At 52.0% G+C, this 20,729-nt stretch overlaps 1 protein-coding gene across 40 annotated transcripts in view; it reads right to left on the bottom strand.

The window, feature by feature from the left end:
• ABLIM3 (actin binding LIM protein family member 3) overlaps nt 1-20,729 on the bottom strand; it is a 128,618-nt gene that overhangs the window by 96,058 nt on the left and 11,831 nt on the right. For 11 of the 40 annotated variants that reach the window (XR_014839066.1, XR_014839062.1, XR_014839064.1 and 8 more), the window contains exon 1: nt 15,578-15,782. The exons of the other annotated variants lie outside the window; for them this stretch is intronic. Coding sequence is in view for 3 of the 11 variants with exons in the window: in XM_085015041.1 (XP_084871167.1) it covers nt 15,578-15,767 (190 nt within the window). In the remaining 8 variants the exon portion in view is untranslated. Of the gene's footprint in view, nt 1-15,577; nt 15,783-20,729 lie in introns of those variants that run through there. 40 annotated transcript variants of the gene reach the window in all.

Genomic DNA, 20,729 nt, shown 5'->3' with positions numbered 1-20,729 from the left:
CCAGCCTTCTCTTCTCCATCAGCTGGTCCTGCTTCTAAACTAGACCGCACTCTATGTGATGGGATTTATTCGTCTCTCTTAAAAGCCGATAGTGGCACGATTTCTTTCTCATCGACGCCACGACCCCCGGTTACACCCTTTGCTGATGTGGGGCCTGCGGGAGCGTCTCCCCCCCGCCTCCCGCCCCCGAGGGTCGCTTGGCCGCTTGGCCTTACAGACGAAAATGTTCCCACGGCCTAAGGGACTATGTATGTTTAAAGCAGTCTTTAAAAGTAGAAGCACCTATGCCATGCTGGGGCATAATTAAAAGAGTGACAAAGCTGACACGGAGACAGTGTCACAACTGTGAATAATTGGCTGGAAGTGTAATACAAACAGAGCAGCTCCTGGCTGAACACTGAAACATCAAGCAGAGAATCAACCAGACCAGCACTGAGCTCGCAAGAGCCCAGCGCCCAGGAACGCCCCAGGGGCAGCAGCGTCGCGCTGGCTTCCAAAGCACCCTCGCTGTGCTCACGGGTCCCCGCGAGGGCCTGGAGGGGGCTCGAGTGAGGGTCCGGCCCCGCCTGTAAGGTTGGGGTGCCGTCTGGTCATCGGGATCAGGGCCCTCAGGTTTGCCGTTGGTGGTGAACCCGAATGCGTGGCAATGGTCCTGTCCCCCGAGGCAAGACCACAGGGACGGGGACCCTGTGCTGGAAGGGTGCGAAGAAGCTCACAGCACAGAGGTTAAGGGTGTGGACCTTGTTTGTGCACCTGCCCTGCCAGTCGCTCGCTGGCGGCGTGACTTTGGCCAGATGGCCTGGCACCGGTCTCGGTCTGCTCATTTTAAGCGTGGGAGTGATTCCGGTGACTTGGGAGCATGAAACTACCTACATGACAGAGAAGGATGCTCTACTGCCGGACCTGAAACTTGGGCTCCCTAAGGATAAGCAACAGCATTAAAGGCTCTTCCAAGCCAGGCACCCCCAGCCTCCTACTCGATGCAGGAATTCCTTCCAAGTCACTTCCCCCGCCAGCCTGTCCACTGCTTGGACACTGTCGAATCCGTTTTTGGGCCAGTCCACCTTGGGTGAAGGTTTTCGAGTTCTCCCTCCCTGCTGACTGCTAAGAAGAAAGCCCTGGACTGTAGCCCTTTCCACCTTGAGCAGCCTTTCTCCTCCCCCACCTCTGAGCTCTGTTTTTGGGTTTCTCTGAGCTGCAGAGGTGGGTGGCTGACATGCTTTTGATAAATCCCGCAGAGGAATGTGTGAGTTGGGTGTTTCCTGTTGTGGAAATGGGCGGCAATGATCTATGGTCTCCCAGGGCGCGGTATTTCGGGCACATCTGCTGCTTCTGGGGGTGGGGGAGTTAGCGTGCTTGTCGTGTGTGGATACTTGGAGAAAGTGAGTAATTTGTTTTCTGAAAACTCTGATGGGGAGACTGTGAGGGCTGCTTTTGGTAACCCCGTTAGGGTCATGCACGTGTCATTTCATTGTGCCATTCCATCTATGTCCCTCCTGAGAATACCTGGAGCCCAACCTGGAGCTGAAGGGTGACGGTACAACAGGTGGGCCAGCGTTTCAAGATGCAGAAGCACGGGAGGGAGTCTGGAATGGAGGGCGTGCATGAAGAAATGGGAAGAGGAAATGCATAAGGAGAGGTCTTATAGTAGAGAATATTTAGGAAGCGGTTACTCTGTTAGGAATTTTGCTCAGCAATTTACATATGTCATCTCCTTGAGTGTTTTATTTTATAGATGAGGAAAGAGAGGCCCACAAAGCTGAAGTCATCTGTTCAAGGTCATGCAGTTAGTAAGTGGCAGAGGCAGGATCTGAACCCAGGCATCCTGACCCCAGAACCTATGTTCTCGCCACTAAGCCATCCTGCCTGCCATGCAAAAGAGCCAAGAGTGGCTACCTCTGGGGAAGAAGTGGGTTTGGGGAGGCTAAAAAGGGTATCTAATTTTTTCCTTCAATAGTAATCACCTGTTACTCAAATGACTTTTTAAAATTATATGTATATGTCAATTTTACAAAGATTTAAGAATCGTGATGGAAGGCACTAGAGTACAGACCAGGAACCAGCAAACCGGGAGGGGTAATTCAGCATCTGGTAGACGATGAGGAAGCTGTAACTGCTACCCCCGGACTGGGGATGTCTGCCTTGAGCAGCTTCCCAGGTGTGGGCAGGTACGGCCTGACAGGTGTGCATTCGGGTGCCCTGAGAGAGGCTGGCTCTGCAGGTGCCAGCAGCTGTGGCAGAGCAGAGGCAGGAGCCCCCTGGGGATCGCACAGATGGCCCCGGCCTGGCCAGAGTTTCCCATGTCAGCAGGTCAGTAAAACAGTCTGTCACTCCTAGAGGTTACTGTAAAACCTTTGCTGCAACAGAAACTTCTCCACAGCCGCCCTCTGCCAGGCTCGTTGGCATGTTCCATGGTCACAGTGTGAAGCTGGCAACATGGCTCATGCTGCCATCTTCAGCAACGTGTTGTCAGAACACGTGTCAGGACTGCATGCTCTTGGCCTGACAGCTGCTGCAGCTACAGCGGGGAGGATCCAGGCCAGGCCCAGACGGCCTTCCCCGGGACAAGCCAGGAGGCTCCTGCAGTCCTCAAAAGGACTGAGGTGTTTCTCACCTGTTAGGGAACTTACTCGAAAAAATGGGAACTGCTTCCTTGTTACTCGCTTGGCAACTTCAGAAAGTTGGCTCAGGTACAATGGCACAGAATTAATTTTTCATTTCTTTCTATATTAATGTTATTGGAAACCCCCCAAAACTGTATACTTCTGATTGAATTCAATCAAACACTTTAAGATTGATGACATGATACTATATGTATAGAAAACTCTACAGAATCCACACAAAAATGACTAGAACTGGAGTTCCCACTGTGGTAGAGTGGGTTAAGAATCTGACTGCAGCAGCTTGGGTTGCTGCAGAGGCCTGGGATCAGTCCCCAGCCCGGCACAGTGAGTTAAAGAATCCAGCATTGCCGCAGCTATGGCATAGGTCGCAGCTGTGGCTTGGATTCAGTCTCCAGCCCAGAACTTCCATATGCTGCAGGTGCAGCCATAAAAACACAAAACAACTACTGGAACTACTAAATGAAGTCAGCAAGATAGCAGGACACAAGATGAACATACAGAAACCAGCTGCATTTCTTTACACTAACAATGAAATATCAGAAAGGGAATTTTTGCAAAAAAAAAAAAAAATCCCTTTTAAAATCACACACACACAAATACTGAGGAATAAACCTGATCCAGGAGGTAGAAGACATATGCTGAGAACTACAAAACATTAACAAAGGAAATGGAAGATGACTTAAAGAAATGGAAAGGTATCCCATGCTCTTGGATTGGGAGAATTAATATTGTCAAAATGGCCACACCACCCACAGCAATCCACAGGTTTAATGCGATCCCTGTCGAATTACCCATGACATTCTTCACAGAACAAGAACAAATAATCCTAAATTTACACGGAGCCATAAGAGACACAGAATTGCCAAAACAATCCTGAGGACAAAGAACAAAGCAGGAGGCATAACCCTCCTAGACTTCAGACTATACTACAAAGCTACAGTAATCAGACCAGAGTGGTATTGGCACAATGGATCAATGGGTCAGAATAGAGAGCCCAGAAATAAACCCACACGTCTATGGTCAATTCCTCTTTGACAAAGGAGGCAAGAATATGCAATGGGGGAAAAAGACAGTCTCTTCAGCAAGTGATGCTGGGAAAGTTGGACAGCTGCATGCAAGTCAATGAACTCAGAACACACCCTCACATCATCCACAAAAGCAAACTCAAAAGGGCTTAAAGATCTAAACATAAGACATGACACCATCCAACTTTTAGAAGAGACTATGGGCAGAACATTCTCTAACATAAACCCTAACACTGTTTTCCGAGACGGGTCTCCCAAGGCAACAGAAGTAAAAGCAGAAACCAGTGGGACCTGATTAAACTTCCAAGCTTATGCACAGCAAAGGAAACCATAAACGAAATCAAAGACCACCTACAAACTGGGAGGAAGTATTTGCAAATGAAGCAACCGACAAGGGCTTAATCTGCAAAATATACAAACAGCTCATACAACTCAATAACAACAAACTAAACAAGCCAATCAAAAAGTGGGCAAATAGACATTTCTCCAAAGAAGACATGCAGGTGGACGAAAGGCACAGGAAAAGATGCTCGGCATCACTAATTATTAGAGAAATGCCAATCAATACCACAGTGAGGTACCACCTCATACCAGCCAGAGTGACCATCATCCAAAGCCTACCAATAACGAATGCTGGGGAGGGTGTGGAGAAAAGGGAACCTCTCACACTGTGATGGGATGGAAACTGGTGCTGCCGCCACAGAAAACAGTGTGAAGGTTCCCCAGGAGAACTAGAACTAGAGCTACCCTGTGATTCTGCAGTCCTGCTCCTGGGCGTCCATCTGGAGAAAACTCTAATTTGAAAAGACACATACCGCCCCTGTGTTCACTGCAGCACTATTCACAATAGCTGAGACACGGAAACAAAAGTCCATCAGCAGATGAATGGATAAAGAACAAGTAATACACATATACAACGGAATACTGCGCGGTCCTAAAAAAGAATGAAGTGATGCCATGTGCAGCCACATGGATGTCATGCTAAGTGAAGCCATGGAAAGCAAGACAAATGCCATATAATACTACGCATGTGGAATCTAAAATTTATGACACAGGTGAACTTATCTACGAAACAGAAACAGATCCAGAGGTTATGCAGGGGAGGGATGGATTGGGAGTCTGGGGGTAGCGGGGCAAACTGTTACACACGGAATGGATACCAACAAGGTCCTGCTGCTTAGCACCGACTTTCGGTGAGGCCTCGGGCAGGGCACCGCCCGTCTCCGGTCACTGTCCCTCCATCAAGCGGAAAGGCTGCGTTCTGTCGTCTCGCGGTTTCCCTTCAGATCCAGTCGTCTACACCTATTCACACAGTTGCAACGCAAGTACCTTCGGGGGCCAGGCAGGTGAAGTCGGTGAGACGCCCACCCCAGGGGACCCGATCCGAGAGACCGGGCCTCCAGAAGGGGCGGAAGCTGCGGCCCCCGCGGATTTCCGTCCTGCAAAAGCACATCGACGTCCCACGGGGCCTGTCTGTGGGAGCCGGAGTCTGCCTGGGCCACCCGTTCGGGACTTCTGCCTCCAGACGGATAGATGACCCCAGTCACTTCCGATTACCGTCAGGGGACGGCACGTGCTCGCCCCAGGCCCGCAGCAGCGTCTGGAAGCAGGGAACAGGCCTGAAAGGAGGCCTCGCAGGGCTTCAGGCAGGCCGAGGGAGCGCCGTGCCAGCGGGTCCCTGCCAAGGTCTTAGTGACGTCACTTGGGGGACAGAGGTTTCCAACTTTTTTTGACCATGACCCACTGGAAGAAATAATTTTGCACAATGACCCAGTACACAGCCATGTGACACAAGCATTTCACAAACTAAACACTCAGTACACATAATACGAAGCAATATTTTCTTTTCTTTTTCTATTCCCTCCCATTTCAATGCTTCATGCCATTTCATTAAAAAAAATACTGTTTGCAGAGTTCCCGTCGTGGCGCAGTGGTTAACGAATCCGACTAGGAACCATGAGGTTGTGGGTTTGATCCCTGGCCTTGCTCAGTGGGTTAAGGATCCAGCGTTGCCGTGAGCTGTGGTGTAGGTCGCAGACGCGGCTCGGATCCCGCGTTGCTGTGGCTCTGGTGTAGGCCGGTGGCTACAGCTCCGATTCAACCCCTAGCCTGAGAACCTCCATATGCCGCGGGGGTGGCCCAAGAAATGGCAAAAAGACAAAAAAAAAAAAAAATTACTGTTTGCAACCCAATAATATGTACAGGCTCAGCAGTGAAAAGAATGGTAAAGATTATTCTTGGTTTCCAAGGTCCAGTGTGGGAGCTATTTGGTATAAGTGGCCATTCAAATGGAAACTAAATTTTTTTTTATTCTTATTTCCCCAACACAATTTTTTCCCCACTGTACAACACGGGGACCCAGTCACACACACACGTATGCATGCTTTTTTCTCCCATTATCATGCTCCGTCATATGTAACTAGGCATGGTTCCCAGTGCTACACAGCAGGAGCTCATTGCTAATCCATTCCAAAGGCCACAGTCTGCATCTGTTAACCCCAAGTTCCCCATGCAGCCCACTCCCTCCCCCGCCCCCAGGCAACCGCAAGTCTATTCTCCGAGGCCATGACTTTCCTTTGTGTGGAAAACTAAAATTTTAGAAAATTAAACTTCAGTTCCCCAGCTACATCTGCCACAGTTCAAGTACTCAATAGCCACATGTGGCTACTGGCCACTGTACTGGACGACAGGGAAAAAGAATGTTTTCATCCTTGTAGAAGGTTCTATGAGACATCCCTGGTCTGCAACAAGCCTCCCAGTCTCGTCAATGAAAAAACCAAGGCCTGTCACCCTTCAAGATGTATTTGAACCTGTAGACGCAGGGGCTGGGGACAAACGGATGTCTGCGAAGTGTCACGAGAGGAGAGGGTGAAGATTCATGCCCATGACAGGATTCGCCGTCGGACTCCATCCAGCCTGCGTGCACAGGTGCGAGGCGGCATACCAGAAGCTTGACCTTCACAGAAAAAGCAGCCCACGTCCACGGCTCTATTTATGGAGTAGTCTGTCTGGCTGGAGACAGAACAGACGCTGGAAGCTGTCGGACCTGGGTTCGAGGCCAGGTTGCGTGACATCAGGCAACATGCAGTGCCACTGGCCCTTGCTGTCCCCATCTGTAAAACGGGGACAGCGGTATGTACCTTTAGGGTTTTTCTGGCTAAGCCCACGGCCTTTGGAAGTTCCCAAGGCAGGGATCTAGCGCACACCACCGCAGTGACAATGCTGGATCCTTAAGCTGCTGAGCTACCAGGGAGTCCAGCCTTGGAGAATGTTTGAAAGGAGAACGAATGTGCATAAACAGCCAGCACGCTGTGTGGAATACTGTCAACGCTAAGCCGAAGTTCGGCACGCTCATGTGACAATGACAGTGGCAGGAACAATGTCAAAATGAAGCTGAGCATCACGGAGGTGGAAAGATAAAGCACATCTCCTTCTCACAGGCAACTCCAGGGTGGAGAAGGGGAGATTTTTAAAAAAATACCGTCTCTCGAATGCAAACCCAGGACTGCGTACTAGCAGGTACGCAGCTCATACTTGCCAAATGAATGCATGTTGAAAATACATCCCCAAATGCCTCCGTCTGAGGTCGAAATGGGTAAAGGAATCAGAGGTCCCGAGGGGAAGTGCTAGGATTTTAATGAGTTACTTCCGACTGGGGAGGGGAGAGGAAAGAGAGAAAAAAATAGGAAACACCGTGGAGAGACGACATTTCTGTATTTTCTAGCAGATTATTAATACCTGACATGTGCGATAAAGAAGATACCCAGGAACGAGGAAAAGCAGAGAAGGAAAAGCCCGAGAGATCCGAAGAAGACAGACAAGGAACACAGCCTCTTCCTGAAAGAAAACCATTTATGAAGACAAAGATCCTCCTGAAGAATCGACACACGAAAGGTGCTTATCTTTAGGAAACAAAGCATCATTCAAAGTGTCCACCTGAGTTTGCGCGGTCCAGGGGAGCAGGGGAAACTGTTTACCATCTGCGTGTGTCACCAAGTGGCCCTCCGTTACTGCTTTTGGCCCGGGTATCACACCCTGCAAAGTGCTTTTTCCATCCATAAGCGTAGTGGACATCTGCTATTTTGCTTCTTCGGCATCTGCTCTCTGCTTCTGCTGGCAATACTCCCTCTCCTTCCCGTGGGGAGCCCATGCTGGGGGGTTTGGGAGGCGACCCTAGTCCAGCAGAGCATCAGCAAGGAGCCTGCGCCTGACCAGCCAGAGAAGCCCCATCTCCCCTCCCTGTGACTGGCCGGTAGGTGACCTAGTGCCCTGGGGCTTCTCCGACAGGAGCTCCTGGAGAAGCCATCTGAGTTGCTAAGCCAGGAGGAGGCAGTCTGAGACGCCCTGGCGCCCGGTGCTCTCGGGCTGAGAGAAGGTGCTAGAGATGGAGGGAGAGTGGGAGGTCCCCCGGTGCCTCACTCGAGGCTGTAAATCAAGACCAGCCTGAAGCCACTGTGCTTTGGAATGTTCCAATTCTATGAACCAATACAGTTCAGTCCCTTAAAAAAAAGAAAACGGAGAGTTGGGATTTCATCCTCTGCAACCTGCTCCCTCATGGCCTAATTCCTCACATTTTCCATCCAAATCCTGAGCTGCTACCAATTTAAACAACCATCCGGACCTCAGGTATCTAACACGCCCCACAGCTTCCCGCCAAGGACACCACAGACCAGGTGGACACGGGCGCTGCCCCCACCGCCACCTGCAGCAGGGCCGAGGGCAGGCGAAGTGCTACGCAGCGGCTGCCTTCCCAGCAGCCGTTCCTCTCCCCCTCTGCCCCCGAACCTCTCTCTTCTGGGGAAGGCCATTTGGTTGACCCTCCCCTGAGCAGCCATGCCTTTCAGCAAAGGCTGTGCCCTCTTCCCGGACCTAGAGAGGGAATCCGGACTGGTGCAAACTGATGCTCGCATTCTGGCCAAGTGACGGCCCTCGGCAAAGCACGTGATCCGCTCCTGGCCGAGGAGACGTGAGCGGAGGTCAGGCGGGCGTGTGTGTCCTGGCAGGTTTACCGCGCTCTTCTTGGCTTCTGGCGACCGCGGTCCCCCTGGGAAGCTGCAGCGGCAGCCCAGGTACTCAGGAGTCACTCTAAGGGAGCCACTCCAGGTGGGTATTGGACAATGATGCCAAATTTCCTAACTAACCTGCCCTGGATCTGCCCCTCTTCCAACGTGCCGATGCGTCTAGACCGTCTGAGCCACTCTGAGTTGGGGGCTGCCGTTGGCTGCTGCGGGCAGGGTATGGGAGCAAGGGTGCTGCTGCAGGGTCGTCTGAGCCGTCGGGGGCTTTCTGGAGCCACGGTGGTGAGAAACACTAGCCAGCACGGCAGGTGAGATGAGGGGGTTACAGAAGCCGGTGGTGGACATGAAAGCAGAACAAATCCCTCCATGGTGCTTTCCGCTGTGTGAGTGCTTCTCAAAGTGACCAGCTAACCACCTGCTTCAGAATCCCCTGGGGCTGGGGTGGGGGGGAAAGCCGGGTGTGGATCATAAAAATGCGGATTCCTAGGCCCTACCCCAGACCCACTAAGTCAGAGTTTGCAATAAGCTCCTCCGGAGAGGCTTGTTCATCAAAGGCTGAGAGCCCTTGGGTCAGCGACTTGAAGCCTCACACAGTCTTTGGCACTGAGATGAGAATTTCAGACACCCTGACATGTGACTGTGTATCAAAAGTGCCGTCACAGACAGTCTGCCGACGCCCTTCCGAGTATTTCAGAGTGTGTTTTCTCTGATGTGAGGTTGGCCAGCCCTCACAAACCTTTAAGAAAGAGTCAACTGGCACTGAAACAACGTCCTAACACAGAGGGATTAAACACATACTTAATTCCCTCAGCCTGGCAGATGGTTTCTCTTTCCTAAAGTCGTCGTTTCTTTTAGGAAGAGCTGTTCCTGGTCTGTTAGCAGAGTGCCCCCCCCCCCCACCAGGCAGAGAGGAACAACACGCAGGCAGAAAGATGAGCAAGTGTCTGTTGAGAACACGGGCTGTGGGGTCTGAAATCCAGCTGATGGTGTCACTTGCGCAAACCGCAATCAGTCCTGCCGGGGGACGCGCCCTGAAACGCATCGCTGGTCCTGACGCAGCCACCGTCACGGTCCATCCGCCGCCGAGCCACGCGGGTAGCTCTCCTGTTCAGCCTCATCTCCGGTTCACCAGCCCTGGCCCAGCCACAAGCACCTCTCCCCTGGGCTACCACAGTGGCCTTCTCTCCAAGCCTCTTTCTAGATCAGTGGTGCCTCAACCAGGGGCAATTCTCCACACTTCCCTGATCTGTTCTGGCAGGGGGTCGCCCGACAACGCCTGGGGACATTTTTGGTTATCACAGCTGAGGCGTGTGTGTGTGTGTGTGTGTGTGTGTGTGTTACTAGCAGACCTTTCCAGAAAAAGTCTGCCAACTCCCGTTCTTTAGAATATTTATAGAGGCAAACATTTCAGCCCAAAATAAACTAGACGACGAATGCCATGTGTCTATGGGCCACCCCACCCCTCGGCTGGAGCAGGGCTCGTGAGGAGGTGAGGAAGGCGAGAAAGAGCATCCCTCTAGCAGGTGGGTAAAAAGACCATCCGCTTGCAGAGCCATCCTGAGACCTTTGCTCAAAACACCGGGAGACTCAGGGCAGGGCCTCTGAACCCGTTTAGGGATGCTGAGAGGACGGACCTTCCCAGCTGGGCTGCTCAGAGACGAAACCAGTGAGCTTCCCACATGTGGAAGGTGGCTGAGGCTGCAGAGTCCCTTGGCTTGACAGACAGGTCTCAGCTCTTTGGGAATCAGATGGATAACTGCATCCAATGAGGGAGCACAGAGCCGGGGCTCAAGGCGGTGGGAGTCCCAGAAAGGAGTGAGTGGATGGGGCGAGACGAAGCCAGGGGCAGAGGCGGCCAGAGACGCAGTTCCTACTTGATCTCAAGTGACTCCTGCCGTGTGGGGACAGGGGCTCAGTGAAACCAGAAATCTGGATTTTAAAGTAAAATCGCTCAGTTTTTAAAGTTTTGGCTAACATAGGAAAAAAGAAATAAAACACAGAGTCAAATAAAACACAGTTACGGATCACTTTGTCACCCGGGGCCACCGGGTAAGATAAACTTTGGTGTCTTGGCCAGCTTAAACATGCTTTGATTCTAAGAGAATAAAAGCAAACATTGATTGAGGGCTTCTGATTTTCTGCATGTCTGGGTGTCGTATTTCAGATTTCTGTATTCAATAGCACAGACAGGATCAGAACCCAGGATCCTCTGGGCCAGAAAAAAGATGTGATTAACAGACTGGACGGGGGGGGAAGGAAACGGAGGCAGACAGGGAAGGCAGAGGAGCGAGAAGCCTGAGCGAGCAGGAGACAGCTCAGCGCCGGGCACGTGTGGCCAGGGCAGCACGCACTGGGGACGACCGTCCACTGGGGTCCCGAGAGCGGCTGCTCCAACCAGACCCTCCCTGGATTTCAAAGGTCCAGGAGCCAGGGGATTCTTGTTTACCTTGAACTAGCCTGACCTGGGTTTTCGTCACCTGCCACCTAAGAGTTCCTACAAATGCCAAGTCTTAGGGAGGAATTACAGAGTGGCACTATTGTAGCATAAAAGCAGCTTTAGACAATCTGTAAGTGAATGGGCATGGCTGTGACCCAATAAAACTATTTACAAAGACAGGCAGTGGGACAGAACGGACCTTTGAGCCACCGTTGGCTGAGCCCCGCCTGCAGAATCATCCAATGGGCCAGCAGAAGTGTGTCCTGGAGCCCCAGTGGCGCAATCGGTTAGCTCGCGGTACTTACAGAGAAGTGTCTGTCTAGGCTGCGTGTCCTGAGACCCCCACAGTTCAAAGTCAGCTCACAGGGTATTTGGCTGGGTTATTAGATGGTCTGGAAGATCCCTACCTACCGCGAGAGTCTAGAATGCTTTGGCCTGGTTTTGTCTTAAGGATTTAAAGGTAGAATCGAATTCAAGCGATGAGCAGAATGGAAAATTTCCTCCAACAAAATGCCTGCGATCCTAATTACCAGCTCTGTAGCTGAGCATATGTTGCAGGAAGCCTTACTTCACGGAGAGCCAGTGAAAATGCACGGAGGGGACAGCTAGCAGATCTTGCAAGCTGGAGTCCAGGCTGTTAATTACTTTTGTAAAAGAAATATATCAACATGCAGATGGCAACTGTAGTAAATACATTCGTCTACATATAAATACCAAGATCCAGCCTACTCCTCCCGGACCACCTCATATGCGACAAACTCTGAGAGAGACGTCCAGATTCTCCCCATCCTCCGCCACACGTGAGCGCCTTCCGACTAAGCAGTGCTTCTCGACGTTGACCAGGCATCGGAGTCCCTGGATGTCTTGCCCAAACACAGATGGGGAGTTCCAGTCATGGCTCCGCGGTTAACGAACCCGCCAAGGAGCCATGAGGTTGTGGGTTTGATCCCTGGCCTCGCTAAGTGGGTTAAGGATCTGGCATCGCCGCAAACTGTGGTGTAGTTTGCAGATGTGGCTCGGATCCCGCGTTGCTGTGGCTGTGGTGTAGGCCAGCACCTATAGCTCCGATTCGACCCCTGGGAACCTCCATATGTCACGGGTTCACAAAAGACAAAAAACAAAAACAAAAACGAAAACAAACCCACAAACGGCTGAGCCCCACGGCCAGGGTTTCTGATCTGGAAGGTCCATGGTGGGGGCTGAGAATCTGCGTTTCCAACAAGTCCCCAAGGGATGCTCATGCTGCTGCTGTGGGGACCCCATTTGGAGAAGGATTTACCCAGAGCACAGTCGACCTTGTAACGTTGTTACCTGTGTGCTTGTTTCCCCCGTGGCATGTCCATAAACCCCGCAGGATTCTGTGGGCGCCCCACAAATGTCTAGACACACCCATGGGATGAGTTGAGGTGTTTCGTTTTTGGTCAGGATGCACCTGACAGCTGTTTCCTACAATAGGAAATTCTGGAACCTGCAAGGAAGGCAGATGCAACAGATGTGTTCCTAAGGAATAACCCGTAACCAGTGCAGGAAATTCTGTGGCTAAACCACGCTGCCAGAGAATTCGCAGCCTCGTCAAGGTCAATATTCTGGTGGAAGACCAAAATAGAAATGAAATCCCTCAAGCTGTTATATAACTTTTCCTACACATACCGCAGTTACTTGGGGGGGGATGGACAATGACAAATAATAGAAACGCTAAAGGTTATCTAAATCCCCTTCAGAGGGAAGCCAAGAAAAAGAGTATGTTGGCAAAATCAGAATGTGGCTGGACTTGGAGGGAGGGGCTTTAAAATGGTGATTAAGTTAAAATGGGGTCCCCGGGGGTGAACTCTACCCCAGCAGGACCGGTGTCCTTGTCCGAAGGGAAGAGGAGGACCCAGACATGCCCAGAGGGAGGGCGAGGCGAAGGCACCGGCAGAATCGGCGTCTACAGCCAGGGAGGGCGGCCTCCGAAGAAACCACCCCTGCGGACAGGTGGCTCTCGGACTTCTAGCCTCCAGAACTATCACTAGACAAACTTCCGTCGCTTAAGCCACACGGGTGATCCACGGTTCTGGCAGCTCTAGCAAACCAGTATAAACTCCCAGTTATTCTTGTAAATAGTATCAAGGGTATAAAAACTTGCAGGAAATCAATACCACGCAATGCCCGTGGAACAGGAGGTGCTCTGTCCACCTACCCCGACTGCCCGCCCTCTTGCCTTGGGGTCCTAAGTGGCCTCCTCTCCCACTCATGTCTCCGCACAGTCGCCACAGTGATGCTTCCAAGAAGCAAATCCCATGATGCTCGCTCCCAACCTCACCACTTACCAGGGGCACTGGACATTATTTAATGGCTTCACTTTCTTCTTGGGATAAAGTCGGACTCCTGGCCATGGTCTACAAGGGCCTGCATGGTCGGGTCCCTGCCAGCCTCCCCCATCTCCTGGCAGGCTCCCCTTCGCTCTGACAGCCTACGATGGCTACCTCCTTCCTTTCTTTTCCCTCCCGTGTACCCTGCTCCCCCTCGACCCTGGGGGAGTCCCACTCCAAAACAGACACGACAGAGGTGCTTTCATGCGGACATGTGTCACAGGTCCTGGAAGATGCATCTCGAGGCAGATGGCATTCTGTCCTGACTACTCCTGCCCCACTGCCTCATCAGGCTAGTCACGGGTAAAAACTGCCTGAAGAACAACGTGAAAGCACTGTTTCCAATAGCCAAGGCATGGAGACAGCCCAGGGGTGCTTCAAGAGAAGGCTGCCTTAAGAAGATGTGGTGCATATGGGTGAGCAACGGAATATTACTCAGCCATAAAAAGAATGAAATACTGCCATTTGCAGCAACAAGAATGGACCTAGAGATTATCCTACCAAGTGAAGTAAGTCAGATAAAGATAAATGTTACATGCTATCATTTGTAGGTGGGACCTAAAGAGTAATACAAATGAATCTGTATACAAAACAGAAACATACAGACATGGAAAACAAATTTACAGTTACCAAAGGAGAAAGGGAGGAGGGAAGGCTAAATCAGGCGTATGGGATTAACAGATAGCAGACAGACACCACACATAAACTAGAAAAGCAACAAGGATTCACTGCACAGCACAGGGAACTGGATTCACTATCTTGTAATAGCCTAAAATGGAAAATAATACGAAAAAACTACACACACACACACACACACACACACACACACATGCATAACTGAGTCTCTTTGCTGAAGAGCTTAAACTTACACAATATTGTAAATCAACTACAATTCAATTTTTCAAAAAAGAACAGCTGGAAAGTGTTAGGGCTGATCCGTGCGGAGTGCGGCAGCAGTAAAAAGTAGGTGTGCGAGGGTCCTTCCCGACAAGGCACAGGTGGACCCTGGGAGCTCCCGCGCATCTGGGAGCCACAAAGGGAGCTGAAGGGAGACAGGCTGCGCCCGGCAGCCGGGACTCGTCACCTGCTCCGACGGGGGTGATGAAAGGGTTCTTCCCCTCTGGTCTGGCTGCTCACTGCCCTTCCAGACGCAGAGAGGACAACGCTCCCTCCCGTGGTCCCCGGCCTGCGTCGCTTCTCATCGTCACGTAACCACAGAGACCTTGCTTTCTGGGCGAGGCACCGAAACGCGTGGCTGGGGGCACAGCCTCTCCACGGGGTGAGGCGTGCGAATGGGGGACGCTACACCCACAACCGAGGACTCTGTCTACCTTGCCCCGTCTACCTACAGCCCGCATAAGGCTGGATTCGCCTTGGGCTCCGTTTCTGCCCAGAACTGTATTAAATTTTAATGATGAAAGGAAGAGAGCCAACAGCCAAAAGTCATCAGAGCCAACAACCAAAAGTCATCAGATTAAAAAAAAAATTTTTTGCTGACATCTCTGTCAAAGAACAGCCCAGGAAAGAAAGCCTCGATTTAAAAACTAGCAAGACAGAGGCTGACGCAAAGGTTTTTTTCATGTGTTGCCTTATTTGATGATCACCGAACATGAATGGGGTGAGGCGAGATCACTCCATCTCCTTTAGATGGTGGAGGCTCAGACCCCAACCCGGGCCTTCCAGGTCCTAGTTCAGCGCGCTGTCCGCCTACACCTGCACAGACACAGGCGGGCAGACCCCCTCGACTCCCTGTCCACCATCCTGTGTCCTAAAAAGCCACTGTTTACTTCCCGACCCTCATGGCAGCAAAAGATCATCATTCCAACAGAAGTTCAACAAATCCCCAGAGATTCACCAACAGCTGGTTCCCAAACCCCAGCTGAGTGGGGCGCTCACACAAGAAACATCATCCTCACAGCCTAAGCTAGATGAACGCCTCAAAAAATAAAAAAAAAAACAACCAAAAAAAACTACCGGAATAGTTCCAGCCCAAGAGGCCCTCTGTCCCCAGCCGACTCCAGGAGCCCTGGTACAATAATTAACATGTGGGCCAGAGGCCCGGACTCATTGGCACAGGACAGATTCTCCGATGAGAAACAGAGAAGCCCCAAATCCCACTCACACAAAGGGCGTGTTGACACACTATCTGCTGAGAAGCGCGAGCCTTCCGGGGAGAGCGCAAGGCAGAGGGGAAGCAGAGGGACGGCCGCAGACCAGGGGCACGCCTGCCCCGTTTCGAGCCCCTCCGGCTTTCCCCAGAGTGTTCTCGAAGGTCGGGCGCTCAGGTGGACTTTGGACTGGCTAACTAGCATTTCCCCAAAGCACCGACGTCACAGAAGCCACAAGAATCCAGGTCAGCAAACACATTCCAGCGGTAAAACAGAGGGTTTCAGGGGGCCCCTGGGGGCCATCAGCCGAGGGGAGGCCCAGCGACCTGGACTCGGGGCGACTCCAAGGAGACACAGCCTCGATGAGGGCGAGGCCATGCTGATGCAGAAAGCGCCCCCAGAAGGCAGCTGGATTGTTAGGGGGGTGGAGGACAAGGCCAGCGCTCCACGGCCACGTGACAGACGGACGGGAGGTCAGATAAGGCCGAGTGTGGATGGACGCAGACGCAGGCACTCGTTCTGTCTGTTTCGGGCCCTGCGCTGGGCGTGAGGCGCGGAGGGCCCGGGGTGGAGGACCAGCCCTGCAGGCTGGATAGTGAGCCTGTCTGAGCTTTGGACTCTCCTCAACCTGGAGATGCATGCAGAACCCCAGGCTACAGCCCAACGGAGGGACCACAAAGCAGAGCCATAAATACAAAGTGTCCCCACCTTCCCAAGGACAAGATGTCCGAGGGTTTCCTCGAGTCCCCGGACACAAGCAGCTCCTCCTGAGCGCGCACACTGCAGGGATGCTAGCATTCTCCTGGTCTCGCGGTCCTGGCACCCCCCAGGCCCCAGGGAACACCTGGCTTCACGCGCAAAGTCCTGAGTCAGCGGAGATGACAGAGGGCATCCGCCAACGCTAGTGCAGCTTCACTGGTGTGGTTATTTCCTGGGCAGTGTTCACTGGGTAGTTTCTTTTCCTTTCTTTCTTTTTTTTTTTTCCTTTTTGGGGCTGTACCGGTGGCAGATGGAGGTTCCCAGGCGAGGGGGGTCAAACGGGTGCTGCAGCCACCAGCCTGCACCACAGTCACAGCAATGCAAGATCCTGGCTGTGTCTGCAACCCACACCACAGCGCATGGCAACATCGGATCCTCAGACTCGCTGAGCGGATGGGCACATGAGAAGGCGTCACAGACGCACTAAGCCAGGATTAGGGGTCCGTTCTTCTGTTTCTAAGCCTAGAACTCTTTTAAAAGGTTCTCCCTGGAGTTCCCATCACGGCTCAGTGGTTAAAGAACCTGACTAGCATGAGGACGTGTGGTCGATCCCTGGCCTCGCTCAGTGGGTTAAGGATCCAGCATCGCCAGGAGCTCCGGTGTAGGTCACAGATGTGGCTCGGATCCCACGTTGCTGTAGCTGTGGTGTAGTCTGGCAGCTACAGCTCCAATTCGACCCCTAGCCTGGGAACCTCCATATGCCGCGGGTGTGGCCCTAAAAGACACAAAGACAAAAAAATAAAGTAAAATAAATAAAAGGAGGTTCTCCTTATCTATCTAATTGGGTATCATTTACAAATAATGAAATATAAAGATCTTAAATACAAAATGTTTTGACAAATACATAAACCCATGTAAAGAGCATCTCAGCCAAGAGAGGGCACATTTCCATGAACGGGAGCCAAGCGGCTGTAACGTTTTGCAATCCGTCGCCCTCCCCCCAACTAGAGGTTAACGCTTATGAGTTCCATCCACACAGACCAGTGCTGCCCGTTCTTGAACTTCAGACGACGGAATCACCCAGGATGTGCTCTTTCACTCCGCATGCTTTTGAGACTCATTCATGCCGTGGTGCCTATCAGTTGCTGGTTTGTGCCTTCTGCTGAGCAGTCTTCCACTGCAGAAGTGAAACAAGACTTGCTTATCCATTTGTCCACAGATGAGCATTCGGGTTCGTTCCAGCTTTGGGATGTTACGAATCAAGCTGCCAGGAGCATTCCCGCCCAAATCTTTCTGCGGATTTAGGCTCTCATTCCGCATGGGTAAATACCCGGGATGGAGTCACTGGATTTTCACTACGCGTGCGTAGCGTTTTCATAAAACTGCCTAACGGTTTTTAAAGCTGTTGTACCTTTTCACGTTCCCCCACCAACGCTGGAGGCATTTAAGCCGTCTTGTGGGTGTGAGGAGATAGCTTTCATTTGCATTTCCCTGGTGACTAAGGAGGCCCAACACGCCTTTGGACATGTTCTTTTGTGAAGTGTCCGTTGGAATTTCGTGCCCATTTTTGCTGCTTTTAGTGTTTCAAGAAATCCCTGCCTACCTGAAGGTCATTAGAGATCCTCCCGTATTCTCTTCTAGAAGCTGTAGCATTTTAGCTTCTAGTTTATTAAGGTCCGTGATCTAGTTCAAATTTATGTTTCTGCATTAACCAGTGATGGACAGGTTGTCAAGTGTCAGGACTCCGTTATTTTTATTTGATTTTCCACCTTTTCTTGTGGCACAACTCGCGTCATCAAGTCAAGTGTAGAAACACGACGAACAAAAAAGCTAAAAAATGTTCCACTTGTTTACATCGTGTAACCACATCCAGATCATCTGAGGACTTCTTTATATTTTCAGAAATATTAGTTAGCCTATGTTAGTGTTATTTTATTTATTTTTTTTAGGGCCATGCCCACGGCACATGGACGTTCCCAGGCTAGCGGTTGAATCGGAGCTGCAGCTGCTGGCCTACACCACAGCCACAGCGATGCCGGATCCTTAATCCACTGAGCAAGGCCAGGGATCGAACCTGTGTCCTCATGGATGCTGGTCAGATCTGTCTCCACTGAGCCACAATGGGAACTTCCATTGGCATTATTTTAAAGCACTACTTATTTCACCATATTCGACAGCCTCTCATGCACTGGAGGCCCGGTGCACACATGGATTTGTTGGCTCCAGAAGCAAGGCTCTGACTACCCAGGGCCTGCTGCCCGCAGTTGTGGGGCAAACCCACTATTCCCTGTGGACACCGGTCTCCTCTCCTCAAGGGGTTTATAAGCTAAGAGGGGTGCTAGGAATAAACCATGAAGAAACCATGTTGAGTTTGAGCAAATGACCCACAACCATAAGAATGTTCTAGAACAAAGACCAGGGACGGCAGAAGCGGGCATCAAAGCATTGCAGGAGCGGATGAGAGGACGTGTCAGCCTAAGGATGGATTTGGGTAAGCGAGGGCAATTAGGTGAAGTAACTGCCAATGGGGAAAACTGCAAAATAACACCAGCAAGTGCCTCACTTAGGATGCGTTCTGTTGCTACTTTCAGAAACCCAGCGGAGTTAAAGCAAAAAGGGCATCTGCAGAATTCCCGTCGTGGCGCAGTGGTTAACGAATCCGACTAGGAATCATGAGGTTGCGGGTTTGATCCCTGCCCTTGCTCAGTGGGTTAAGGACCTGGCGTTGCCGTGAGCTGTGGTGTAGGTCGCAGACGCAGCTCAGATCCTGCGTTGCTGTGGCTCTGGCGTAGGCCGGTGCCTACAGCTCCGATTAGACCCCTAGCCTGGGAATCTCCATATGCCATGGAAGCGGCCCTAGAAAAGACAAAAAGACAAAAAAAAAAAAAAAAAAAAAGGCGGGGGGCATCTGCTGGTTCCTGCAACTGAGGGTCTCAGCTGGGGTGGACTAGGCGGCCTGTGGCTTCAGGCCCGGCTGGATTCGGGGGCTTTACTAGACAGTCACAGGGATGACTTTTTGTTTTCCAGACGGCGTCGTCCCACATACGGGACAGGGACGGCATCGGCATCCTCAGAGCCTCGTCTCCTCTGGAAGGATTGCTTCCTGCCAGGAAATCCCTATCCAATTTCAGGAATACTCTGGTGGCCCCTCTCGGGTCTGATGTCAGACCCTGTGGCACAGGCACACGGGACACTCTGGCTAGCCTAGGTCACGGGCCAAGCCCTGGGGATGGGCAGCATACCCTGAGTGCCATTAGTACGCTGTGGATCTGGGGGAACGTTCTTGCAAAGAACCAGGAAGAAATGGGCTGGACAGAACCTCTGGCTCCTGGGCTGCGTCACCAGGGACCGGGGGGCTCTGGGTGGGGAGGAAGCGTGAACGGGGAGCAGAGGAGGAGACGGCTCAGGACAGACGCTGCGACGATGCTGTGGCATGGGCATGGAATACCGCCCTGTAGGAGGTCTCTCCCCAAAGCCGAGAGGCTCCGGCCTGCGTATCAAGAGCTGTTTACACAACCGATCCCAGAGCAGCCTGGCATTTAGCGGTCACTTGAGAAGAGCCACGTAATGCCAGAGTGCGAACGGTGGACTGTGCAGAAAATGAGGGCGTGCAGAGCATGGAGACAGCCTTCTCGTGCCCCTTCTGCGTCTCCCTCTCCAGGGAAACCTTTAGCAGCCCGGAAGTCCCCTCCCCTGGAGCAAGAAGATGAACCCGGCGAGAGAGACCAGGCCTTCCTGCATCGCCAGTTTCGACTGGAATTTCACAGCTGCAAGAGAACGTGGGGGTCGGGTGGTCGAGCAGCAGCAGCAGCAAAACTAGCCCAGGGGCTAAATCCCCGCACCTGTATTTTTGGAAATAAATTATGACTGCATTCCCACCTCATCCATCGGACCACACTTGAACTACAAAGGCCAAAAGAGTTAGCACCTGGCCTTGGAGGAAAACGTTTGCCGACTCCTGGTCCAGCGTGACAGGCTCCCGATTCCGTCAGGACTGTCCCCTACGATGTTACTCTGACATCGCGCCCGGATCAAAAGAGACGGTTCGTGGAAAGCCTGGAACAGAGTCTGACGTATAATCAAGCCCTCCCTGGTTAGAGCGACAAAGTCCTGGCTTAGCAACATACGCCTCTTTTCTCTTTTCTCTTCTCCCAGGGGAATGACCGCGAGGCCTCGGGGTCTACCCCTGTCAGGGGCTGTTAATGCCTATATTTAAAGGTGGTTTTCCCGGGACATTCAAATGGATTGCACTGAGTGTGCGCTAAGGATCCCCACCCCAGCCCCACGCAGTGCTCCCGGGGGGTCCCCCCCCGGGAGGAGCTGAGGCTGCAGAGGGGAAAGCAGGACACCAAAGGCCGCAGAGTTGGCTGGTGGCTGAGCTGGCACCTCAGTCCAGGCCGTCCGACTCCACAGCTCAGGTGCTTATCAGACACACTGTCTCGGGCGTCTCGGGGTGGTGGCTAACCT

This window comes from Sus scrofa, chromosome 2 (genome assembly GCF_054392235.1).
Source record: "Sus scrofa isolate SSC_HxYL_T2T_F1_AM1 chromosome 2, Sscrofa_HxYL_maternal_Yorkshire_Landrace_v2.0, whole genome shotgun sequence".
Classification (NCBI taxonomy): domain Eukaryota; kingdom Metazoa; phylum Chordata; class Mammalia; order Artiodactyla; family Suidae; genus Sus; species Sus scrofa.
This window is presented reverse-complemented; position numbering and strand designations above follow the sequence as displayed.